Source organism: Lissotriton vulgaris, chromosome 8 (assembly GCF_964263255.1).
Source record: "Lissotriton vulgaris chromosome 8, aLisVul1.2, whole genome shotgun sequence".
NCBI lineage: Eukaryota > Metazoa > Chordata > Amphibia > Caudata > Salamandridae > Lissotriton > Lissotriton vulgaris.
The window spans coordinates 734,894,315-734,921,860 of NC_141696.1; the positions used below are offsets into that span (position 1 = coordinate 734,894,315).

The following is a 27,546-nucleotide window of genomic DNA, read 5'->3' on the forward strand; positions in this document are numbered from 1 at the left end:
GATAGCCTGGAATCAACGAAATACCAAATTCACCCAACACATTGTACAATGGAAGAGATTCATTGACGATCTATTCATAGTGTGGGGTGGAAGTGAGAGTGAATTCGAAGAATATTTTGAACTGCTGAACAATAGTACTAAAGGTTTGAAATTCACCTACACAAAAAGCAGGCAATCGATATCCTTTTTGGATACAGAAGTATATATCCAAAATAACAAAGTGGAGACTACCCTACACAGGAAGAAAACAGCCACAAATTCAACTTTGGAAGCTACCAGCTTTCATCAACCTGCCCTAATTTCAAGTATACCATACGGTGAATTCCTCCGTGTTAAACGAATCTGTAGCGAAAAAACAGAATGGGAGAAGCACAGTGCAACAACAATGGAGAGATTCCGCAAGAGAAAATATGGAAAAAACCTGACGAAAAAATGTTGGGAAAGAGCCAATGAGAAATCTAGGGCAGATTGTCTTAAACCGCAAATCAAAGAAAAAGAAATGGAAGAACCTATAAGACTTATACTGGATTATAGCAAAGAAGCAAAAGAAGTTGTCCAGATTCTCAGAAAAAACTGGAAATTGTTGAAACTGGATCCAACAATTGGTCAAAAGATGGGTGACCACCCAGTGGTCACATATCGTAGAACAACAAATTTAAAAGAACAATTGATCCATAGTCATTTCATGAACCGTAAAAAAACATCTTGGCTTAAAACAGTTGGATTCAACAAATGCTATAACTGCAAGGTTTGCGAGATAGCCAAACCGATGAAACAAATTAAAATGGCTAATGGAAAAACTTGGAAGATAAAAGAACTAATTACTTGCAAAAGCCAGTATACAGTTTATCTAATTGAATGTCTGTGCAAGCTACGCTATATAGGAAGCACAATCTGTGAGCTTAAGAAGCGTATCTTGGAACATACTAGGGCCACAACCAACAAAGATAGAGGAAATGCAGTGGCCAAACACATGGAGACAAATCATGATGGCAATTGGCGACTTCTGAAATTTCTAGGATTGGAAACATTGGCCCCAACAGAAAGGGGAGGACATCGAGAAAAATTGTTGCGCCAAAAGGAATCACGCCATATCTTGAACTTTCGAACAATGACCCCTTACGGACTGAACCAGTCCGAGGAACTCTATGTACACATTTAACAACAATGAAAGCCTCTCTTGATGTACTCCATAACTACCTTTTCCCTCCATAAAACCACGGCACAGTATATATGGAAGCCAAAATCTGGGCCAAAATCTGAGAGTACCAATACACAAAATCTTATTGCAAACAATTAGACTTCACCCTCATAAATGTCAGCCCACCGGAGGGCTCTAATTAGGTCTAATGGAATAAGACCTGGACAAAAAGTACCCTGCTGCTTATTATTGAGAATTACATGTTGATAAACATTGAATTTAAAATGTTGGAAACAATAACGGTTTGTTTTCCCCCTATTTTATAAGGTACAAAGAACTTTAAGAAAATTATAAATAATTATTCTAAGAGGTACCATATGACGGAGTCAGCCCACTAGAGGGCATTTATTTTACAGCAACCCAATATTCATCCCAATTGCCTGATATTTAGAAAGGCATCACAATCATTATTGTTGTTTTTTGGTACTCAAAGAAACCTTTAATGAAAATATCACTAAAGGAACATATGATTTAAAAATTGTTTATCAGCAGGGAATGGGTGCATGATATGTTTTTCTTTTTAAATAACATGAAATGACATTATGCAATGTATAAACTACGAGTCCCAGAAGGCCATTGTGTTAAAAAACATATGGTTGGAATCATGTGACCGGTGGGGGGAGGGACTCCCTTTTTAAATTATTTTCAGCAAACAGTGTTTGTAACAACCGTGATCAAGTGAGTGGGGAGCTCACGAAACGCGTTGGTTTTTCGCTGTGAAACATGCTGCAGAGGATCGAAAAATAAATCTACTTGTTTCTTAAAAAATGGATTGACTGCAGTTGCGGCTTCTTTTTGTTTGGACCCGGGTGGCTCTTGGGGCAAACACAGTTTGGATGATATATATATATATATATATATATATATGGTGACTGTCATACAGCTTTTATGACTCTGCCCCTTATAACCCACCCCTTTTTTGCCACACTTTGACCTCCAATTTATGGGTTCACAGAAAAACATTTTTTCAATCCTAGCACTGATATAAGGATCAAACACAGGGCCCTAGCTAGGCTGAAAAATCATTATATGTCTACCTTACATCCCCCCTTTGAATTTTCCCATAATTTCTAGCACCAGAAGCCTGTAGAAAATCAGCAGGAAAAATATAGAAAAATGCCTGCCCTGCAATTCTCCCAGAATGCAGCATGCCCGGAAGCCGGTAGATCAGAATTTTTTCACACCATTTAAGAAGGTGAGCAGGCAGAAGGCTGGTCTTTTTACTCTTGGGCCCCCACACATGGCTTAGCCCTCCTCTGCCTTGCCTTCCATTGGTGCCGAAGCACATGCTGTACACGTACGGAAATAGGAAAAGGAAAAAAGAAGCCAGACAGAGATTGCTGTCAAAGAGGAGTTGGCTGTATCCAGACCTTCTTTCCAGCTCTTGGAAAATGCAAATACCCCAGTCCAACTTCGACCTCATTCCACTGCAGAGAACATACTGGAGCCTATTTACAAGCCTCTTGCGCCGCTGGTGCGTCACTTTTTCCCAGATAAAAAATGACGCATCGGCGGTGCAAGGGGCTTGTAAATAAACCCTCTCTGTCTCATCTTCAGAGCAAATGCTGCCCTTGCCATGCATCAACTGATTGGCATGAGGCCCAGTTCAGAGGAAATGCTTTTCACTCCAAAGGCTCAGCCCAAGTGTACCAACATAGCTTCTTTAAAAATGGGCAAGCAAACAAACCAGCACGGAGAGGCGTACTAGAGCTGAACCATGAAACTGACAAATAATTCATGCAACAAAATATGCAAAGTCTCTTTACAATTTAAAAAAATTACTTTGTTTAAATGCAGACACATTTCACCATAGCATTTCAGACTATATCACTACATTTATTAAAAGGGATACTCTAAATGGAGAGTGAATTTACACACTTTCACTCTGACAACAATTATATTAATGAACTAAGAGGCAGGCAAGTCAATTGTCATGAACTCCTATGTAACCTAGATTCTTATTGAACATGGAGCAATATTATAGGCAATTAACACAAACATAATTTGGCCAAGTGGCAAAACCAGGATAGATCCTAGGGGCATATTATCAAGGGGGTTTATCTCCGCTTTTTTGGCTTTAAAAGCCAAGAAAGCGGAGATAAAATTATCTCCCTATTACCTAGCTGTCGCTAACACCAGTTAGCGACAGCTAGTAGGAGATAGCGACCATCTTGGGCCCCACTTTGCATGTCAGTGATATTTATCACTAATGATATGCAAAGTGGGCGTGCCAAGATGTTTGCGACTGGAAACAGTCGCTAACAGCGCTATCTCCTATTACCAACTTTTGGAGATATTCCCGCTAAGCGCGAATATCTCCAAAAGCTAACACCTGCCCCTGAGCAGTTCTTAGCCATGTTATCCAATGGTAGGTGGATAACATGGCTAAGAGCATTAGCTCGGTAATGCATGAATATCGCTGACTTTTCAGCAATATTCATGCATTGCGGCAATTTTTATCGCATTTGCGATAAACCTTGGTAATACCAAGGTTTATTTGCGGTAAAAATCGCCGCAGCTCTGCGGTAAATTTTTGTCTCTAACCAAGCAATAGCAATAATTATCACTATTGCTTGGTAATATGCCCCCAGGTTTTCTGCTTTCACGTCGTATAGTTCTGAAAATAGCAGAGCATCTCTTTATTTCTCCTGCTTCACATCGATGGTTAAAGCTTTGTTTTTAATTCATGGTGCATGCGGTTCGAGTGCGTGTGGCAGGCAGAAGCCACATGCAAGTCATTTGCCTTATTCGCCTTAAAAGTGGCCTAGATTCTTATTATAAATAGAGCGACAGTATAGTCCACTAAATTAAAGACAAGAGAGATATCTGCCCGAGATCACAAAATGTGGTCAAGGAGGGAAGCCGGGAATGGACCCCCATGTTTTCTGCTTTCCCATTGTACAGTTCAGCCACTAGACGGGAAACTCTTCATTTGTCCTGCTTTACATCAAAGTTTAATACTTTGTCTTGGCACATGAGGTTAGAGCGTGGGTGGCAGGCAGAAGCCACATGAAAGTCAATTATTATGGCACCCTGTATATGGCCTAGATTCTTATTACACATGGAGCAACAGTACAGTCTTTTAAAATCACACAAAAGAGTTATCTGTCTAGCGTAGACATCACTCATATCTAAGGCCCGTTTTAGCTTCCACTAACTGTTCTATTTTAGTGAAAGTGCAGGGATCGATATATGTACTTGCACACTTGTCAACATGAACCAATCGTTTTACATTTGGTCATCTGCACAGATTGACGCGCACCTATTTGCCAACTTATAGAAATCACATGCTCATTTTTTCTCTCAACCATGCTGTAACTGTGTACTTTTCCCCTCAAATAAGAGCTATTTTGCATAATCCTGCTTGCTCCTCCTAACCCCAAATATTTCAGTACTGTACAGAAGTATCTCAATCACATCACAACAAAAAATGATTTCCAAACATTCGAAAGTATGTATTTTATTTACCAGCTCACAAACACTAAAGGTTAAAGACCTGTTTATCTTGAAAGGAAAATAAGTTTATTTTGTATAACTCTGGTGATTCTGGAGTGCTGGATATGGCTGTGTTAAAGCTGGCCAAGTAGTTACTCTGCCTGGATATGCTTGGTCTTGTTTGCCCTTCTCAGTTCCTACTTACTGCAGCAATGTTGCAGAGTTTATGATGTACTGTATCATAACACAATAACATAGAGAAGCTCTGCTTAAGCCAGGCAGGGTGATGTAAATCAGAGTTATGCTATGTATGAGATGAAAGATCATATATGCTTACAAAGGGCTGGCTCCTTCAGGATGGGGTTACAGAGAATAGGTGCGCTCCCGGGTCAGAATTACTGTATAAATGTAGGCCTTCTCCAGTTTACTGTGTTGGCAATGTAAGATGTCTAGGATGTGCAAAGTTCTCATTAGTGTGCACAGTCTAATGTAGATTTTGATTATTGGCCAACATGTGTGGCATCTCTCACTGTTCCTACATCTCCACACCAGTGTAGTTTTCCTATTTGCAATATTTCCTTGCTAAGGCCAACATTTCTTTGAAAGTGCTTATTCGGACTGGAACTGCATGTGCCCTTCTCTGGTGAGTTACCTTTATCACCATATCCTTCTCATGTTTGATACTGGATATCTTACACTTATTTCGATGTGAATCTGATACCACTTACTGTGAAATGTATAGTCCATTCTTTGTGTGGGTGTTCTGGTAGTACTGATTCCAGCGTGAACTGTCAGTGGAAAAGAGCTCTTCGTCTTTTTCCTTGACTTAGGTGAGTTGACTTGGGGGATGCTTAGTGCATTAAGGTCTCATTTTTTAAATGTCTTAAAAAACATCGCCTTTGCAACAAGTTTCTTGCAGAAAATTGGACTAGGGTCTAAAGTGATGGTGCCAGTGTAATGCTAGGGAGAAAAATCTGGTGTTTTGGAGAGGCTATGTTTAAAATATCTGTACTTTGTAAAATGGGCCTGCCTATGCCACTGGAATGACCTCAGTGTATCAGACGTAGTATACTGGGGTAGGCCTTAAACTCGTCACATCATTTTTTGTAAAAACTTTATTTTGTGTACCACCAGGCTCTGAAAATTCAGCATGCCATTCTCAAAATCGAGGGAGTATTTTCAATTTGCTGGTTTGCCTCCAGCAAAAGGGCAGTCGAACAGATGAACACACAATTAAAATTGGCTTATTTAAAGGTGTGCCAATCAGCAGTGGAGAATCTCTTTGCCAGATGAAAATAAGATAGATGTAGTCAATCCACACAGTTAGCCATTCAATATTGAGAGCCCAGGGTATAAAGATGAGGACAAACTGCAAAACCTGTCGAGGAGATTCTCTCTTTATTATAAACTCATAGCAGAAGTTTCCAGAGACGATATTGACAATGGTGGGAAAGAGATTCAACTGCAACATTGTTTTGAGAGCAATAAACACAACACCAGTGACTTCAAATGACTGTAAAAGGAGTTTCAGCTCAATTAACTTGGTGATGTCACAAACAGTCTTGGTACCAGGGCAGGACTAGCCATGGAGAGCACCAGGTTTTTCCCCAGTAGGCCGCCAGGGTGGGGGCTGGTTTTGGACCCCTGGGGAGCCATTGTTGTTACAGGGCGCCTGTTTTGCAGCATAGCTGCAATATGGGCCCCCCCTCTACAAAAGCGGCAACTGTGAGATGGGAGTGGTACTTTCCATTAGCACCCCCCTCCCTCGGGGGCCGGCCGAGCTGTTTGCCAGGGCCGGTTTTGGTTCCCAGTCTGGCCATGTTTGGTATTGCATGTCTTTCTTCACCAATGTTCTTAAATCTCATGGGCTCTGCTCTACCTCTTTGAAATTCATTGTCATATGTTACGTACAGGTGGTTGACTGTTCATCCCATTGTGGATGTTACTCAGTCTAGGGAGGTAGATCCTACGTCCCATTACAACAAAAGAAAAAAAATTTATGGTATGTTTTTTACATGACTTTGTTACCCACATGGTAGGGATTAAAACATGTAGAAGGTCTCCCTTATTGCTCAGTTCATATTGTTAAACATACTGTGGCAATATAGCATGGTCTGTAATATCCGAATTACTATATGTGTAATGTAATGTAATGTAAAAGCATACTTGTAAAGCGCGACTAGCACTCCAGGGAGCATCTTGGCGCTAAGTACCCCAGCCAGATGGAAATAGGCTGGCTGACTAACCAATTATAAGTGTATCTTTCATAGGGAATACCGTTTGCCGTGCTAAGAATACTAAAAGCAGTGTAAAAATGTGCATTTTTTTATAATGGTCAAAGTGTGAAATTGGTTGTGTATATAATGGCTATAAACAATACTTTGTCCCCGAACAACCAAATTACAATATTAGAGAGCAATTATTTCCATATTTTCAGTCCAAAAGAATCCTCCAGATTGTGCCATTCAAAAAATAAATTCTTTATTTTCTTTATGTAGAGATTTGAGGTAACAAGTTCTGAGAGATGATCCTGTGTAGTTGGTATCATCCGATGTAGCCAAACAGCCGACACGTGCTTCGTCTTGGGGACAATTCACCCAATGACTTCCTCATGGCTACAGTAACAGAAAAAGCACATAAATTGTACTCAATTTTACAATCAGGTTGTAATCTACCAAAAAAATAATAAATCTACAGGTAGAGCCATAGGCAATTGGAGGATAGAATCCATTTATCTCATAAAGACACCCATTGTGCACATACCAAGTCAATGATATAGATAGAGTGGAGGTAAAGAAAGCAGAAGAGCCGAAAGTGAACAGATGATGCAGAAGAACCTAAGGATCACCAAGTGAAAGAAGGAGACAAAGAGGAAATAAGGATTGCGATCCATCAGAGAGTCAAGAAGTTTTAAAACCAATCTGAGTCTACAAATATACCAAGGCTTATTTATTTGCCTGATAAGAATTTTTTGTTTCAACATATAGAGCATTTGAATTTCTAATCCAGTGACAAGAAGAGACCCATAATCAAAAATTGCCAAAAAGCAATTGATCAATCATAAATATATACAAAACTCACCAAACAGTTCTATAGTAGTCTCATCACCATGACATAAGTGTGTCTGTGTACGATCCCATATAATAATTGGTACTGTAGCCCTGAGGAAGTCATTGGGTGATTTGTCTCCAAGACGAAACACGTGTCGGCTGTTTGACTGCATCGGATGATACCAACTACACAGGATCAACTCTCAGAACTTGTTACCTCAAATCTCTACATACAGAAAATAAAGAATTCATGTGAAATGATTCTTAAATGTTTTGTCAAAATATGTCAGATTTTAATTGTATTTTTATGTATCTTTTTATTGTACTTTTATGGTCTAACATATTTAGATCGAATAAAGTTCATACTGGCTGACTGGCTCCTAGAATATTTGAGGTAAAGTTGCTCTTTCCCCCAAATATTCTAGGACTGGAGTTAGAATAGTAAATTTGACCTTCCCGCGTCTGCCGCTCCCACTGCTGCTCTGATTTCACAGTTCAGGTGAAGAAAAGCGAACTAACGCGGTAATTAATGCCTTCACTTCTATTTTTAGGACTTGTGCCCTGAAAAATGATTGTTCATTTATTGATGGTGTGCAAGCGCTGTTAAATGGAGCCATCGCGTACTTCTATCACCTGTTATTGCGATCCTCTTTTAGTGGACCTGGGATAAAAGAACTACAGAACTGGCCGCGAAATGAAAATGTTGTGGGGCTTTCAGGCTGCTGTCCAGCATTATCAGCGAGCCGTTTCGTGAAACATCCTAATATCTTTCTCTCCGCTAAAAGGCGGGCCCCTACTCTATTCAAACGAGGACACCGTGTGCTATTTTAAGTGGTTCGTCTTGCCGAGCCCTTAACAAACAAAAATAATCAATTATCTCAGCTAAGTGTCAGTGTTTGGAAGTGGGAAGTGTCAAAGTGTGCCGAGGGGGAGGCGGTAGGAGTGTCGGTATGGGGTTTGTAGACCTCTGAAGCGACACATTGGAATCTCGGCACATACGTGCACCAGTCCTTCAGTGGAGCCCCCTGGCGACCACCCGTGCAGGAAAGGCCAGCGTGAGGAGTGTAAGGCGGCTGGCGGCTGACGGAGCGGGCCGATAGGCTGGTGCCCGCAGCAGAGGGGTCCAGGCTGCAGTAGGCGATGGGCGGATCCGCTCCCAGGCTGCCTGCGGCTGACAGATAGCGGCTCCCCCGGTCTGGGCTGCTGCTGCCTCCGCCTCTGCAGCAGCCATCACCTACCCTCACCGGAGGAAAATTGGGGACCATGAAATTCCCCTTCTCGGTGCTGCTCTCCGTCTTCCTGTTCGTCGCCGAAATGGTGTCGGCCCTGTACCTGAGCAGCACCTACCGCGCCGAGGGGGACCGGGTGTGGCAGGCTCTGACCCTGACGCTGGCGCTGCTGCCCTGCCTGCTGGTGCAGCTCAGCCTGGTCTTCATCCACCGGGACCTCAGCCGCGACCGGCCGCTGGTGCTGCTGCTGCACATGCTCCAGCTCGGACCCCTCGTCAGGTAGGAGCTCAGAATGGGGGGGGTGGGGGGGGGGGGGGGTGTATGAGGGGCTGTGAGGGGACCAGCCTTAGCTCCCTGTGCACTCTATACCTCAGGAGGGAGGGGGCTTACACGTACTCCTCTCGAAACACCCCTGCACAAATGCATCTTGTGTGTTTATTGCGTGGGAAAACATGCTCTGTGTACCTGCCACACGCAGTGCCGCGTCACACCAGGACGCGCAAAGCAGCAGCCTCCACGCCATTGGCTACACATAGGCACCCAAGGCGCTTGCATCACCTGGTGTCACCTGGGCAGGGCCCCCAGTATCCTGTACTGGTGCTATTGGCACCCGCAGTCCGGCCTCAGGGGGATGGAGTGAGGAGGGCGGGCGGAGGCTGGTATTTCCATTTCACCCATTCCTTTGTTTCGGAGTGGCGATGTTACAAATGTCAGAGAAGCGCCTCTTCCATGGGAATCTTACAAGGCTGCTTGGTGTGTGTGTGGGGGTGTTGGTGGGCATGCGCTGCGCACCCATCCTATGGGTGCCGAAGGTCTGTGTATGTGCTCAGTGTGCACGACAGGTCCCCCGAATACTCGAGTCACATTCACGCCAACCCACAATTCGTCAATCACATCACCGACAATTGGGATGCAGGTGGGTTGCACTGCAGTCCACTGGATGTGTCCATTTTGGGACAGGCACGCGGAGCTGTGACAGCAGGCTAACAACGTACCAGGCAGGTCTGCTTGTGTCTTTATTGAGGCCTCGATATCTGCGAACAGAGGAGGGCAGCCGAGGGCGGCATGCGGACGCTGGGGGTTTGGTGATGGGTGTATGCAGTACTTGATCTTTTTGTGTTCATCAGCAAGGGTATTTTCTGTTTCTGCTAGGCTGCTCGTTAGTTGATATTGATCTTTACGACTGACAGATGATTGGCTCAGATCGATGATTCGTCATTTGCGTTGTGTGGGGATTGGGAGGCATGTAGGGTGCACTTTAGAGTGAGAAAAAAAGGCAGAGAATGATTTATTGGCAAAAAGGAATGAATGAACATACACTCCTCCTCAGCTCAGTCCTGGAAAGTTTCCGGGTGATCAGTCAGGGCCGCCGGGAAAAAGGAGTGTTCCAAAACGCCTTTTCCCCTTCCAGTTTCAATGGGGACAATGGAACAGTGGATACAGAGAAAATTGAACAGTGAGATAAAATTGAACAGTGATACAGAGAAAATGGCTAAACAGAGAAGCCCCACATCTGACAGAAAGCTAGGGGCCTTATTTATGAAGGCCTTGCGCCACCGGTGCGTCACTTTTTCCCATGTTAAAAGTGACGCACCGGTGGCGCAAGGCCTTCATAAATAAGGCCCTAGGTATTTATCCAGAAGGTGTGCATTTTGTGATTTGGTGTAAATCTGTTCAACTGTGATTTGGTGTAAATCTGTTCAGCTGTGATTTGGTGTAAATCTGTTCAGCTGTGATTTGGTGTACATCTGTTCAGCCTGCGTGGGGTTCGCTGGGTGTTGGCCACAGCTGTGATGCACTGCTTATGACCTCACATATTACATCACTGATGACACCTGAAATCTGTGGTGGTGCAACTTATAATTTATGTAAGTTTCATATAACTGGTGAACTGTGTTTTTAAAACAATTTTAAAGTAATACTTTTTCAGTTAATTTCCAAGTTTTTTTTAATGCAGGTTAAAATCTTACTACATTTGTCACGTAGAACTCCATTTTAACCTTTGTTTTTTTCAGTGAATATGTATAGATATATGTAGGAAATTGGGCTACTGGTTGAGGGGGGAACCCTACTCAAGCAACAACCGCAATTATTGTCAGGGTGAAAAATAAGCAAACTCAAAATTAACCTGTGCTCAATCCTCTGGTAGTAGGGCACAAAAGCAGTCAGGCTAAACTTAGCAGCAATGTGAAAAATATTTATTTGAATGGGTAAATACCATGGCAATAAATACCATGATATGCACAGGCCAACAACGGCAATACCAATAAATGCAATGTCAATGTATGCCATAACCTGTAGCCTCACAGCAATGTGAGTACCCTTAAATGCAATGTCAATGTTCGCCATAATCTATGCCCACACAACAGAGTTGATACCGGCAGTAATGATGTCAATGTATGAATGATAATGCATGAAACCTTCAACTATTGGAACTTTATTTGAACTACTTTCGGGAATCACTGTGTTGTCTTACCACACACAGCACCACACAAGTGTGCCCACCACAGGGATGCGCCTACACCACAGTAGCGCACTCAACCCCTTAATCCTCTAGGACGTACTAGGGAACAGTTACGCCACCTGTAGGAGCACCTTAAATTGATTAACTTGCCTACCCTTTCAACTAACTCCTTCAAACACCAACGCTGTGCGCCACGCCCAAGTACCTTAGTCTACATTCACCCCCACTGTTCTCGGGGCAGGCAGCACGCACTTTACCAACATGCAGTACGAAGAAATCTCTAAATCGACAGAAGCTCGAGCTGAAACCCTAGCCTTTGATACTGATGCAACAGAGAGGATATACGCTCTGATCAATGAAGATCTAACCCAAACTGCAACCAGCAGAACAAAGGAACAGTGCATCAAGCAACTCTTATACCTATCAAGACGCCGCATTAACCAAAAATTACACGCTAACACCTTGATCAAGTACCACAAGGTACTCCGCATTCCCCGTGGCCTACGGATTGCCCTAAAACCGTCCCTCTGTAAAAACTCTAAAACATTTATCGAAAGATGGAATGCCATCCTCAATAAGTGCAGTCTGGATCTAATCTTATTAATCGTGGAGGAACTGTCTGGCATCTTAACTGAACTCACTCATGAAATCACCACCATTGAAAGTGAGCTAAAGGAACTGAGTACCCCTGAAGAATTGACTGCTACACTTGAAGAAATCAATGTACAACTGGATAAGCATACAAAAGAAATAAATGAGCGTAAGATACGCAAATTTCGTCGGGACACCTTGGATTACAAACTAGGAGAGGTATATACGTGGGCAGATGTTTATGCCCAACGCCGCAGGAACAAACCCTACAACCCTAACACAGACACCTCATCCTCAGGGAGTGATAACACCAACCGACCACCGAAGAGAACCCCTACTGGAGCATCAACATCTACTCCTCCATCCAGTGAAGCACCTTCAACACAAAACATTGATCTGACCACCACCGAGTCTTTTTTAGAGGAAGGCCCAGACAAAACCGCAGACCCAGACGGGGCAAAAAGGCAGGCAAAAAACAACGGAGAGACCCAACAACCCCTGAAGTACAACAAGAAAACCAGGAAACATCGTTAGTAATTAACATCTCGAATGTCCACCTCACCGATCATGAAACAAGGATCCTCCAGAAAGGAATGTCATTCGTTCCCACCAGCGACACCAACTTACTCGAACTAGACGTGAGCACGTTCAAACTTACAAGGAAACTAAGACTCAAACACTTCTTTGAGAAAATTCTTGATCCTCCTATTGATCCAAAACCTGACCAACTTATGGGTTTACGGCCTTCTAGCACCTTCGTACCACCGGTCAGCCACAAAAGCATTGATACGTTTGAGACCCTTGTGAAACAGGACATCTCCAAGATTAATTTCCGCAAAAAGGCTCGTAAGAACATCACCAACAAAGATATGGACACTCTTAAAAACATTGCACGGAATCCTTCCATTAAATGCTGAAAGCAGACAAAGGAGGCGCCCTTGTCATCCTCAACACGGAATTGTACAACCAGAGAACAACAGAACAAGTCACGGATTCTAATGTTTACCTACCACTAGACGGTAATCCCACCAATGAGTATAAAACGGAACTACTGTCCATTGTTGATAAAGCCACAGCTGATGGAGTCATTGATGATAGAACTAAGAGATACCTGATCACAGAACATCCTCGGAGCCCATCCATCACAATGTTACCTAAGATACATAAAAACTTAATGGATCCCCCGTTTCGTCCAATAGTCTCGACCAGAGGCTCGATCCACGAACCTACTGGCAAATTTATAGACCGTTACCTGCAACCCATGGTCTTAAGCCTACCCAGCTATATTAAAGATACCACACAACTGTTGAACAAACTATCTACAGTACAATTTCATGAAAACGAGAAACTAATTCTTTGTACAGCCGACGTGAGAAGTCTATATACCTCTATCCCCCATGAAGGGGGGATCAACGCGGTGGAACAGGCCTTACTTTCATCTGGAATCAGTGACCCTTTGAAACCATTCATTCTTGAACTGATGATATACACTCTGTAAAAGTAATCAAAAGAAGAGTGACCATAAAGATAAAGTATATGAAAGAGGTGGGTGTCGCACGTGAAGTCTGAGGCCAGTTGTAAGTGGTCCGATGGTAAGACCAAATTTCAAGAAAAAATACACTGTTTTTTCAGGAAACCCTCACTCACCCTAGTGGTGACATGCTTCATCATCGGGTCCACCGGGAGAGATCGAATACCTCCCCGGTGTGCTGCGACGCCAGGAGACTGCGGAGCAGGTTTTTGTGTGAAGATGAAGTGTGAAAAAATACTGAGGTTTAAAAATGTCAAAGGTTGTACCAAAAAAACTTTATTCACTGGTCAACCTGACATATTAAAAATAAGATATGTGAAGGGAAACTAGCCAATTACTTTATACTGGTGTTTACCCTGTAAAGAAGGTCAACATGTTTCTGCCCGTTTTTATGTGTTACTTTACTGGGCTTTCATCAGGACCGGTAAGCGAGTGTGCCAATGACAGGAGGGGCGCGCTAAGGCCCGCCCTGCCAATGGTCGTGAAAGTTAAAAATAGCACTATGTGTAAAAATGGTGCAAAAAGAAAGAGAAACAAACTCATAAGTAGTGGGGTTTTACCTCTTTTGCGAGGAACCTAGGAGTCTGTAGGAAGAAAAAATTGACAAACAGACAAATACAAACATAAACACAAAGATATTGAATCATTGGTTTGTGCATATGTACAGTGGCCATAGAGAGTGACTTTGTGGCTTGACACGTGCTAGCATACCTATCAAGGGCCGTGGCCGGTATGCCTGGGTTGCGTAGTTGAATTCATGCCAAAATCCGAAGTGGAGGGGCCTCAACTAACGCTGATTAAATCTATTCAGCGCGAACTGTTGCATATGTGTGGTATAGCAACAGTGGCTAAACAGGCAGACTAGTCATGTCTCAGTCTATTTGTGAGGAAGTACAAGAAATATCTTGCTACCTATGGTGGGGTGTCAGGGAATGAACCCCGAAGGAAAAAATACGTTAAAGCAGCGTCCCGGTGCGAAGCGCCGTGACACTGCTGGCCGTGGTATATACATTACCCAAGCACACAACACTAAGTACAAGGTATAGGATAAATGTCCTCACTTGTAAAGAAATAGATCCACGCCCCATAGAACACAGGAGGGGGGTGGGAGCGACAATGGCACACCCTGTAATTGAGGGAGAGAGGGAAACAAATACACACAAAGGAGGATTTTAGAACTGGCAGGATTCCATTCATACAACTTATCTGGTAAGAATGATGTCTCCAAAGTAAGGTCTCTTACGCCCGCAACGCTCAGCACCCGCTCGGCACCTAGCTTCACCCTCGCTGGATCTCGTGGATCCATTGCGACGGGCTAGCGAGGCGTTTAAAGGGCGGTGGCTGCGTGCGGACCAATCAGGCGCCTTCAGATGAAAGCGAGGCTTGAAGCTCAAAGCCGTTAAGCCAATGGGTGACGAGGAAGGTGCTCGCGTGATCTCGCGTGAGGACCTGGAAGCGAGGCTTGCATTGGAACGCAAGCCTCGATCTAAGGATGGGCGAGGTCCGCCCTTGTTTCAGAGAGATGTTGTCTAAGCACTCACGAGACCACGTGAGATATTGACTAGAATCACAAAGAGGCTTGTAACTCAAGCTAAAATGGAACGCAAGCTTGGGTGGCTGGTGTTGGTAAAAAGCGGAATGCGTAATGTCCAGCATATGTTACCCAGTGTTGGTAAAGACTTAAATGAGCAGCATAAGTCTGGTCAGGTTAGCTGAATCAAGTTATTAACATGGGAATATGTTCATGGATGAGTCTAAATAGCGCTGGTGTGAATAAATCACTCAACAAGTGTGGTTATGGTATTTGCATTCAAGAAGGGAGGGAATCAGAGAACTCAGGATAGTTTTTAGTTTTTTAGGACACTGGTCCACGGAATTTGGTCATTAAGCCCATTTACATGGGTGTTGAGTCGATAGACCCAGCGCTGCTCTTTTTCGAACAAAATGTTTTCTCTGTTTTTTACACAGTTGACCTGTTCGATCACCGTCCAGGTCATGTCATTCGGAGTATGGTTGGTTTGCAGGAAGTGCTCGCTGAGTTTCGTGGTGATTTTTTTGCATCGAATGTTGCTACGGTGTTCCCCGATGCGTGTCTTAGCTTTCCTGGTGGTCATCCCCACGTAGCGTTTCGCGCAGGGACAGGTGATCAAGTAAATCACATTTGTCGAATTACAATTTGTGTGGGATTTTTGTGTCCACACTTTTCCTGGTTCCAAGTTGAGTTGTTTCGAATGAGTGGTCAGATGACAGACACTGCAGTCCGTGCATGGAAAATGACCCGTAACTGGGGGTAGGTGCCAAGCATCTGTAATAGACCTGGTTGCTGTGTTTGCACTGGGGGCTGTTAATGGTCTTGTATGCACCAAAGCATCTTTAATGCTCCTGCCTTTTTTAAAAGAAAAAAGTGGTTTTTCCCAGTTGCTGAAATTGCTGCTGATAGTTCTCCAATTTTTATTGATGGATTTTTTCACTGTGTCTGAGAGGGTGCTGTAGGTGGTTACATACGTAAGTGGTGTTTCCGTGGTTGTCCTTACGTTGTCCTCTAGTAGTGCCTCTCGAGGTTGATTTCGTGCTCTGGTTTGGCCTTTTTTCAATACTCCTTTGGGATACCCTCTTTGTGTTAGTTTGTCTGTTAGTTCCATGGCCTTTTCCTTGTAGTCGTTAATATTACTACAATTTCTTCTCAGCCGTAGGAATTGGCCGTAGGGCAAGTTTTCCCTTAAAGGTCTTGGATGGAAACTCCTGAAGTCGAGGAGATTGTTTTTCGCCGTTTGTTTGTGGTGAGTCACAGTTGTGAAAGAGGTGCCCTCTATTTTAATTACCACATCAAGGAAGACGATCGATTCCCTACTGAAGTTAATAGTGAACTTCAAGAAAGGATCCAGAGTATTTACCCATTCTAGGAACTGCAGAAGACTGGCTTCCGTCCCTGTCCATAGTAAGAGAATATCATCAATATACCTCCTCCATAATCCTATGGAGGAGGCAAAGGGGTTTGGTAGGTGGTAGGATATGCTTTGTTTCGTAATCATAAACATACAACCCCGCTACGCTAGGAGCGAAAGTACTCCCCATAGAGGTCCCTGTGCATTGTAAATACAATTGGCCTTTGTACTCAAAGTAATTTTCTTTGAGTGCCATTCGTGCACATTTCAGGATGAATTCTTTGGGGGTGGTGTATTCCCAAGTTTCTTTGTCTAATGCTTCCCCTAGTACCCGTAGTGTGTCTTCCTGTGGGATACTAGTGTACAGACTCTCTATGTTCATTGTTACCAATATTACTGAGCTTTCAGGTAGAGTGGTATCGTTCAGTAATTTGAGTAAGCTTTTGGTATCTTTTAAATAGGTGCTGGAGTTCTGTACTAGCGGTTTCAAGTAATGGTCACAAAAGGTGGATAAGGGTTCCAGAACTGACCCGATCCCTGATACTATTGGTCTACCTGGAGGTGGGTCCACATTTTTATGCGTTTTAGGCAGGGTGTAAAAGTAGGGTATGGTTTGTCCCCCTGCCATAAGGAATGCTGCTTCATGCGGGGAGACGTGACCTTCAGTCTCTGCTTCCTGTACTAGGGCTCACATGCGTTCCTTCATTTCTGTGGTAGGGTCTGTGTCGAGGAGCAAGTAATTTGTTCTGTTGTTCAGAAGTGTCATGCAGGCCTTATCATAGTCAGTGGTGTCCTGAATCACTATCCCTCCGCCTTTGTCGGCGGGTTTTATGGTTATTTCTTTGTTGTTTCTCAGGTTGTCCAAGGCCTTGTGTTCTGCAGCGGAAAAATTGTGGAATCGTTTGGGGTCTTCACAATTTTCCAGGTCTTTTATAACCGCCTGTTCAAAGGCAGTAATTGCCGCAGGGATCGTATGCGGAGGTGGCATAAACGTAGATTTGAGTCTGAAATTTGTGTCAAACTCCTGTTCTTCTGTCGGTGGCTGGTCCTTAGATTCAAAAAAGGCTTTTAATTTTAATTTCCGAAAAAACTGTGAAAGTTCACAGTGTAGGAGGAATTTGTCAGGACGACCGGTAGGGACAAATCCCAAGCCTTTTTCCAAGACTTTTGTTTCTTCTGGAGTTAAGACTTTTTTAGAAAGGTTGGTGACCAGGCTTACACTGCGCTGGTGCTGGCTGTCGCTGTTCTGCTGCGGGTGTGTTTCCCCACTGCATCCTCGTCTTCCCAGGTCACTTGTGTGTTGCCTCTGTTGCCTCTGTTCCGTCCACGTCCTCTCCCGCCCCTCCCTAAAAAAGGCTTCGGTGGATGATTGAGGGGAACCTGGGGGTGCATGTACGGATTCCAGTTCATCATGGGGAACTGGGGTTGTTGGTAAAACATCGGTACGGGACCGTTGTTAGGCTGGCCATAATTCTGCCATCTGGGTTGTTGGTTTGGGAAGTTAGATCTACCTCTTCCTCCTCTCCGTCCCCTTTGGCTTGGACTCTGATTGCTAGCTGTACTCCCACTTGAGGAGTGGCTATCTGAGTCATCTGATTTGCTGGTGTCCTTTTTTGGAACACTGTAGTTTGGATCGGAGTAGGGATATACGTTCTCAAATTTAAATTTTTTGAGGTCTTTTTGGAATTTTGTGAGTTTCGCCTGCATCAGGTTGTCCTTGTACTCCGTAAGATCTTTATTGATTTCGTCCAACTTTTTTTTATAACCCGTTATTGTAGCTTTATATTGGGCTTCTGTTTGTTGGATTTCAATTAACAGAGTTTCGGATAGGCGTAATGCTGTCTTAATAATAAGTACCAGCCAGTCTCTGGTGCAGTGCCAGGCAATCATGGCCCAATCTCTTCTAAAAGTGGCGTCATTGAGAAAGATCCTCGGGGCATTTGTAACCAGCAGCCCTTTGGGCGCTGAATTGGAGGTAAGGTATTGTTTTAGGATAGTTCCATGAAGTATAGTTCTTATTCTGTCGCGCTTTAGTTCGGTAAGTTGTTCCCATCCCGCTGTATGTGAGATAGCCTGAGATATTGCTGGATCAGCAAACATATTAAGATCTGCCAAAAGTTCGTCTATCTCCTCCGTAGAGAAAGTGAGTCCCAAATTTGCTGCCATTATCAGTACAAAATATAAGAAATTTATATTTTGTGAAAAAAGGTTTATGCGACAAGAAAAATTCTCTCACTGCTGTGCGCAGGTAAGTATATCTCAACAAAAGGAGAGAGATGGTTTTAGGGCCCTCTTAGTCCCCAAGCAATATACAAGTAATCAAAAGAAGAGTGACCATAAAGATAAAGTATATGAAAGAGGTGGGTGTCGCACGTGAAGTCTGAGGCCAGTTGTAAGTGGTCCGATGGTAAGACCAAATTTCAAGAAAAAATACACTGTTTTTTCAGGAAACCCTCACTCACCCTAGTGGTGACATGCTTCATCATCGGGTCCACCGGGAGAGATCGAATACCTCCCCGGTGTGCTGCGACGCCAGGAGACTGCGGAGCAGGTTTTTGTGTGAAGATGAAGTGTGAAAAAATACTGAGGTTTAAAAATGTCAAAGGTTGTACCAAAAAAACTTTATTCACTGGTCAACCTGACATATTAAAAATAAGATATGTGAAGGGAAACTAGCCAATTACTTTATACTGGTGTTTACCCTGTAAAGAAGGTCAACATGTTTCTGTCCGTTTTTATGTGTTACTTTACTGGGCTTTCATCAGGACCGGTAAGCGAGTGTGCCAATGACAGGAGGGGCGCGCTAAGGCCCGCCCTGCCAATGGTCGTGAAAGTTAAAAATAGCACTATGTGTAAAAATGGTGCAAAAAGAAAGAGAAACAAACTCATAAGTAGTGGGGTTTTACCTCTTTTGCGAGGAACCTAGGAGTCTGTAGGAAGAAAAAATTGACAAACAGACAAATACAAACATAAACACAAAGATATCGAATCATTGGTTTGTGCATATGTACAGTGGCCATAGAGAGTGACTTTGTGGCTTGACACGTGCTAGCATACCTATCAAGGGCCGTGGCCGGTATGCCTGGGTTGCGTAGTTGAATTCATGCCAAAATCCGAAGTGGAGGGGCCTCAACTAACGCTGATTAAATCTATTCAGCGCGAACTGTTGCATATGTGTGGTATAGCAACAGTGGCTAAACAGGCAGACTAGTCATGTCTCAGTCTATTTGTGAGGAAGTACAAGAAATATCTTGCTACCTATGGTGGGGTGTCAGGGAATGAACCCCGAAGGAAAAAATACGTTAAAGCAGCGTCCCGGTGCGAAGCGCCGTGACACTGCTGGCCGTGGTATATACATTACCCAAGCACACAACACTAAGTACAAGGTATAGGATAAATGTCCTCACTTGTAAAGAAATAGATCCACGCCCCATAGAACACAGGAGGGGGGTGGGAGCGACAATGGCACACCCTGTAATTGAGGGAGAGAGGGAAACAAATACACACAAAGGAGGATTTTAGAACTGGCAGGATTCCATTCATACAACTTATCTGGTGAGAATGATGTCTCCAAAGTAAGGTCTCTTACGCCCGCAACGCTCAGCACCCGCTCGGCACCTAGCTTCACCCTCGCTGGATCTCGTGGATCCATTGCGACGGGCTAGCGAGGCGTTTAAAGGGCGGTGGCTGCGTGCGGACCAATCAGGCGCCTTCAGATGAAAGCGAGGCTTGAAACTCAAAGCCGTTAAGCCAATGGGTGACGAGGAAGGTGCTCGCGTGATCTCGCGTGAGGACCTGGAAGCGAGGCTTGCATTGGAACGCAAGCCTCGATCTAAGGATGGGCGAGGTCCGCCCTTGTTTCAGAGAGATGTTGTCTAAGCGCTCACGAGACCACGTGAGATATTGACTAGAATCACAAAGAGGCTTGTAACTCAAGCTAAAATGGAACGCAAGCTTGGGTGGCTGGTGTTGGTAAAAAGCGGAATGCGTAATGTCCAGCATATGTTACCCAGTGTTGGTAAAGACTTAAATGAGCAGCATAAGTCTGGTCAGGTTAGCTGAATCAAGTTATTAACATGGGAATATGTTCATGGATGAGTCTAAATAGCGCTGGTGTGAATAAATCACTCAACAAGTGTGGTTATGGTATTTGCATTCAAGAAGGGAGGGAATCAGAGAACTCAGGATAGTTTTTAGTTTTTTAGGACACTGGTCCACGGAATTTGGTCATTAAGCCCATTTACATGGGTGTTGAGTCGATAGACCCAGCGCTGCTCTTTTTCGAACAAAATGTTTTCTCTGTTTTTTACACAGTTGACCTGTTCGATCACCGTCCAGGTCATGTCATTCGGAGTATGGTTGGTTTGCAGGAAGTGCTCGCTGAGTTTCGTGGTGATTTTTTTGCATCGAATGTTGCTACGGTGTTCCCCGATGCGTGTCTTAACTTTCCTGGTGGTCATCCCCACGTAGCGTTTCGCGCAGGGACAGGTGATCAAGTAAATCACATTTGTCGAATTACAATTTGTGTGGGATTTTTGTGTCCACACTTTTCCTGGTTCCAAGTTGAGTTGTTTCGAATGAGTGGTCAGATGACAGACACTGCAGTCCGTGCATGGAAAATGACCCGTAACTGGGGGTAGGTGCCAAGCATCTGTAAAAGACCTGGTTGCTGTGTTTGCACTGGGGGCTGTTAATGGTCTTGTATGCACCAAAGCATCTTTAATGCTCCTGCCTTTTTTAAAAGAAAAAAGTGGTTTTTCCCAGTTGCTGAAATTGCTGCTGATAGTTCTCCAATTTTTATTGATGGATTTTTTCACTGTGTCTGAGAGGGTGCTGTAGGTGGTTACACACGTAAGTGGTGTTTCCGTGGTTGTCCTTACGTTGTCCTCTAGTAGTGCCTCTCGAGGTTGATTTCGTGCTCTGGTTTGGCCTTTTTTCAATACTCCTTTGGGATACCCTCTTTGTGTTAGTTTGTCTGTTAGTTCCTTGGCCTGTTCCTTGTAGTCGTTAATATTACTACAATTTCCTCTCAGCTGTAGGAATTGGCCGTAGGGCAAGTTTTCCCTTAAAGGTCTTGGATGGAAACTCCTGAAGTCGAGGAGATTGTTTTTCGCCGTTGGTTTGTGGTGAGTCACAGTTGTGAAAGAGGTGCCCTCTATTTTAATTACGACATCAAGGAAGACGATCGATTCCCTACTGAAGTTATCAGTGAACTTCAAGAAAGGATCCAGAGTATTTACCCATTCTAGGAACTGCAGAAGACTGGCTTCCGTCCCTGTCCATAGTAAGAGAATATCATCAATATACCTCCTCCATAATCCTATGGAGGAGGCAAAGGGGTTGGTAGGTGGTAGGATATGCTTTGTTTCGTAATCATAAACATACAACCCCGCTACGCTAGGAGCGAAAGTACTCCCCATAGAGGTCCCTGTGCATTGTAAATACAATTGGCCTTTGTACTCAAAGTAATTTTCTTTGAGTGCCATTCATGCACATTTCAGGATGAATTCTTTGGGGGTGGTGTATTCCCAAGTTTCTTTGTCTAATGCTTCCCCTAGTACCCGTAGTGTGTCTTCCTGTGGGATACTAGTGTACAGACTCTCTATGTCCATTGTTACCAATATTACTGAGCTTTCAGGTAGAGTGGTATCGTTCAGTAATTTGAGTAAGCTTTTGGTATCTTTTAAATAGGTGCTGGAGTTCTGTACTAGCGGTTTCAAGTAATGGTCACAAAAGGTGGATAAGGGTTCCAGAACTGACCCGATCCCTGATACTATTGGTCTACCTGGAGGTGGGTCCACATTTTTATGCGTTTTAGGCAGGGTGTAAAAGTAGGGTATGGTTTGTCCCCCTGCCATAAGGAATGCTGCTTCATGCGGGGAGACGTGACCTTCAGTCTCTGCTTCCTGTACTAGGGCTCGAATGCGTTCCTTCATTTCTGTGGTAGGGTCTGTGTCGAGGAGCAAGTAATTTGTTCTGTTGTTCAGAAGTGTCATGCAGGCCTTATCATAGTCAGTGGTGTCCTGAATCACTATCCCTCCGCCTTTGTCGGCGGGTTTTATGGTTATTTCTTTGTTGTTTCTCAGGTTGTCCAAGGCCTTGTGTTCTGCAGCGGAAAAATTGTGGAATCGTTTGGGGTCTTCACAATTTTCCAGGTCTTTTATAACCGCCTGTTCAAAGGCAGTAATTGCCGCAGGGATCGTATGCGGAGGTGGCTCATCCATGAACACATTCCCATGTTAATAACTTGATTCAGCTAACCTGACCAGACTTATGCTGCTCATTTAAGTCTTTACCAACACTGGGTAACATATGCTGGACATTACACATTCCGCTTTTTACCAACACCAGCCACCCAAGCTTGCGTTCCATTTTAGCTTGAGTTACAAGCCTCTTTGTGATTCTAGTCAATATCTCACGTTGTCTCGTGAGCGCTTAGACAACATCTCTCTGAAACAAGGGCGGACCTCGCCCATCCTTAGATCGAGGCTTGCGTTCCAATGCAAGCCTCGCTTCCATGTCCTCACGCGAGATCACGCGAGCACCTTCCTCGTCACCCATTGGCTTAACGGCTTTGAGCTTCAAGCCTCGCTTTCATCTGAAGGCGCCTGATTGGTCCGCACGCAGCCACCGCCCTTTAAACGCCTCGCTAGCCCGTCGCAATGGATCCACGAGATCCAGCGAGGGTGAAGCTAGGTGCCGAGCGGGTGCTGAGCGTTGCGGGCGTAAGAGACCTTACTTTGGAGACATCATTCTTACCAGATAAGTTGTATGAATGGAATCCTGCCAGTTCTAAAATCCTCCTTTGTGTGTATTTGTTTCCCTCTCTCCCTCAATTACAGGGTGTGCCATTGTCGCTCCCACCCCCCTCCTGTGTTCTATGGGGCGTGGATCTATTTCTTTACAAGTGAGGACATTTATCCTATACCTTGTACTTAGTGTTGTGTGCTTGGGTAATGTATATACCACGGCCAGCAGTGTCACGGCGCTTCGCACCGGGACGCTGCTTTAACGTATTTTTTCCTTCGGGGTACATTCCCTGACACCCCACCATAGGTAGCAAGATATTTCTTGTACTTCCTCACAAATAGACTGAGACATGACTAGTCTGCCTGTTTAGCCACTGTTGCTATACCACACATATGCAACAGTTCGCGCTGAATAGATTTAATCAGCGTTAGTTGAGGCCCCTCCACTTCGGATTTTGGCATGAATTCAACTACGCAACCCAGGCATACCGGCCACGGCCCTTGATAGGTATGCTAGCACGTGTCAAGCCACAAAGTCACTCTCTATGGCCACTGTACATATGCACAAACCAATGATTCGATATCTTTGTGTTTATGTTTGTATTTGTCTGTTTGTCAATTTTTTCTTCCTACAGACTCCTAGGTTCCTCACAAAAGAGGTAAAACCCCACTACTTATGAGTTTGTTTCTCTTTCTTTTTGCACCATTTTTACACATAGTGCTATTTTTAACTTTCACGACCATTGGCAGGGCGGGCCTTAGCGAGCCCCTCCTGTCATTGGCACACTCGCTTACCGGTCCTGATGAAAGCCCAGTAAAGTGACACATAAAAACGGGCAGAAACATGTTGACCTTCTTTACAGGGTAAACACCAGTATAAAGTAATTGGCTAGTTTCCCTTCATATATCTTATTTTTAATATGTCAGGTTGACCAGTGAATAAAGTTTTTTTGGTACAACCTTTGACATTTTTAAACCTCAGTATTTTTTCACACTTCATCTTCACACAAAAACCTGCTCCGCAGTCTCCTGGCGTCGCAGCACACCGGGGAGGTATTCGATCTCTCCCGGTGGACCCGATGATGAAGCATGTCACCACTAGGGTGAGTGAGGGTTTCCTGAAAAAACAGTGTATTTTTTCTTGAAATTTGGTCTTACCATCGGACCACTTACAACTGGCCTCAGACTTCACGTGCGACACCCACCTCTTTCATATACTTTATCTTTATGGTCACTCTTCTTTTGATTACTTGTATATTGCTTGGGGACTAAGAGTGCCCTAAAACCCTCTCTCTCCTTTTGTTGAGATATACTTAGCTGCGCACAGCAGTGAGAGAATTTTTCTTGTCACATAAACCTTTTTTCACAAAATATAAATTTCTTATATTTTGTACTGATAATGGCAGCAAATTTGGGACTCACTTTCTCTACGGAGGAGATAGACGAACTTTTGGCAGATCCTAATATGTTTGCTGATCCAGCAATATCTCAGGCTATCTCACATACAGCGGAATGGGAACAACTTACCGAACTAAAGCGCGACAGAATAAGAACTATACTTCATGGAACTATCCTAAAACAATACCTTACCTCCAATTCAGCGCCCAAAGGGCTGCTGGTTACAAATGCCCCGAGGATCTTTCTCAATGACGCCACTTTTAGAAGAGATTGGGCCATGATTGCCTGGCACTGCACCAGAGACTGGCTGGTACTTATTATTAAGACAGCATTACGCCTATCCGAAACTCTGTTAATTGAAATCCAACAAACAGAAGCCCAATATAAAGCTACAATAACGGGTTATAAAAAAAAGTTGGACGAAATCAATAAAGATCTTACGGAGTACAAGGACAACCTGATGCAGGCGAAACTCACAAAATTCCAAAAAGACCTCAAAAAATTTAAATTTGAGAACGTATATCCCTACTCCGATCCAAACTACAGTGTTCCAAAAAAGGACACCAGCAAATCAGATGACTCAGATAGCCACTCCTCAAGTGGGAGTACAGCTAGCAATCAGAGTCCAAGACAAAGGGGACGGAGAGGAGGAAGAGGTAGATCTAACTTCCCAAACCAACAACCCAGATGGCAGAATTATGGCCAGCCTAATAACGGTCCCGTACCGATGTTTTACCAACAACCCCAGTTCCCCATGATGAACTGGAATCCGTACATGCACCCCCAGTTTCCCCTCAATCATCCACCGATGCCTTTTTTAGGGAGGGGCGGGAGAGGACGTGGACGGAACAGAGGCAACAGAGGCAACACACAAGTGACCTGGGAAGACGAGGATGCAGTGGGGAAACACACCCGCAGCAGAACAGCGACAGCCAGCACCAGCGCAGTGTAAGCCTGGTCACCAACCTTTCTAAAAAAGTCTTAACTCCAGAAGAAACAAAAGTCTTGGAAAAAGGCTTGGGATTTGTCCCTACCGGTCGTCCTGACAAATTCCTCCTACACTGTGAACTTTCACAGTTTTTTCGGAAATTAAAATTAAAAGCCTTTTTTGAATCTAAGGACCAGCCACCGACAGAAGAACAGGAGTTTGACACAAATTTCAGACTCAAATCTACGTTTATGCCACCTCCGCATACGATCCCTGCGGCAATTACTGCCTTTGAACAGGCGGTTATAAAAGACCTGGAAAATTGTGAAGACCCCAAACGATTCCACAATTTTTCCGCTGCAGAACACAAGGCCTTGGACAACCTGAGAAACAACAAAGAAATAACCATAAAACCCGCCGACAAAGGCGGAGGGATAGTGATTCAGGACACCACTGACTATGATAAGGCCTGCATGACACTTCTGAACAACAGAACAAATTACTTGCTCCTCGACACAGACCCTACCACAGAAATGAAGGAACGCATTCGAGCCCTAGTACAGGAAGCAGAGACTGAAGGTCACGTCTCCCCGCATGAAGCAGCATTCCTTATGGCAGGGGGACAAACCATACCCTACTTTTACACCCTGCCTAAAACGCATAAAAATGTGGACCCACCTCCAGGTAGACCAATAGTATCAGGGATCGGGTCAGTTCTGGAACCCTTATCCACCTTTTGTGACCATTACTTGAAACCGCTAGTACAGAACTCCAGCACCTATTTAAAAGATACCAAAAGCTTACTCAAATTACTGAACGATACCACTCTACCTGAAAGCTCAGTAATATTGGTAACAATGGACATAGAGAGTCTGTACACTAGTATCCCACAGGAAGACACACTACGGGTACTAGGGGAAGCATTAGACAAAGAAACTTGGGAATACACCACCCCCAAAGAATTCATCCTGAAATGTGCACGAATGGCACTCAAAGAAAATTACTTTGAGTACAAAGGCCAATTGTATTTACAATGCACAGGGACCTCTATGGGGAGTACTTTCGCTCCTAGCGTAGCGGGGTTGTATGTTTATGATTACGAAACAAAGCATATCCTACCACCTACCAACCCCTTTGCCTCCTCCATAGGATTATGGAGGAGGTATATTGATGATATTCTCTTACTATGGACAGGGACGGAAGCCAGTCTTCTGCAGTTCCTAGAATGGGTAAATACTCTGGATCCTTTCTTGAAGTTCACTAATAACTTCAGTAGGGAATCGATCGTCTTCCTTGATGTGGTAATTAAAATAGAGGGCACCTCTTTCACAACTGTGACTCACCACAAACCAACGGCGAAAAACAATCTCCTCGACTTCAGGAGTTTCCATCCAAGACCTTTAAGGGAAAACTTGCCCTACGGCCAATTCCTACGGCTGAGAAGAAATTGTAGTAATATTAACGACTACAAGGAACAGGCCAAGGAACTAACAGACAAACTAACACAAAGAGGGTATCCCAAAGGAGTATTGAAAAAAGGCCAAACCAGAGCACGAAATCAACCTCGAGAGGCACTACTAGAGGACAACGTAAAGACAACCACGGAAACACCACTTACGTGTGTAACCACCTACAGCACCCTCTCAGACACAGTGAAAAAATCCATCAATAAAAATTGGAGAACTATCAGCAGCAATTTCAGCAACTGGGAAAAACCACTTTTTTCTTTTAAAAAAGGCAGGAGCATTAAAGATGCTTTGGTGCATACAAGACCATTAACAGCCCCCAGTGCAAACACAGCAACCAGGTCTATTACAGATGCTTGGCACCTACCCCCAGTTACGGGTCATTTTCCATGCACGGACTGCAGTGTCTGTCATCTGACCACTCATTCGAAACAACTCAACTTGGAACCAGGAAAAGTGTGGACACAAAAATCCCACACAAATTGTAATTCGACAAATGTGATTTACTTGATCACCTGTCCCTGCGCGAAACGCTACGTGGGGATGACCACCAGGAAAGTTAAGACACGCATCGGGGAACACCGTAGCAACATTCGATGCAAAAAAATCACCACGAAAC

At 44.0% G+C, this 27,546-nt stretch overlaps 1 protein-coding gene across 1 annotated transcript in view; it reads left to right on the forward strand.

Moving 5' to 3' along the window:
• Window positions 1–8,836: 8,836 nt before the first annotated feature.
• The window catches only part of XK (X-linked Kx blood group antigen, Kell and VPS13A binding protein), a 97,913-nt gene continuing 79,203 nt past the window's right edge, over window positions 8,837–27,546 (forward strand). The window contains exon 1 of the mRNA XM_086933371.1: window positions 8,837–9,194. Coding sequence (XP_086789497.1) covers window positions 8,950–9,194 — 245 coding nt within the window. The 5' untranslated portion in view covers window positions 8,837–8,949. The remainder of the gene's footprint in view (window positions 9,195–27,546) is intronic.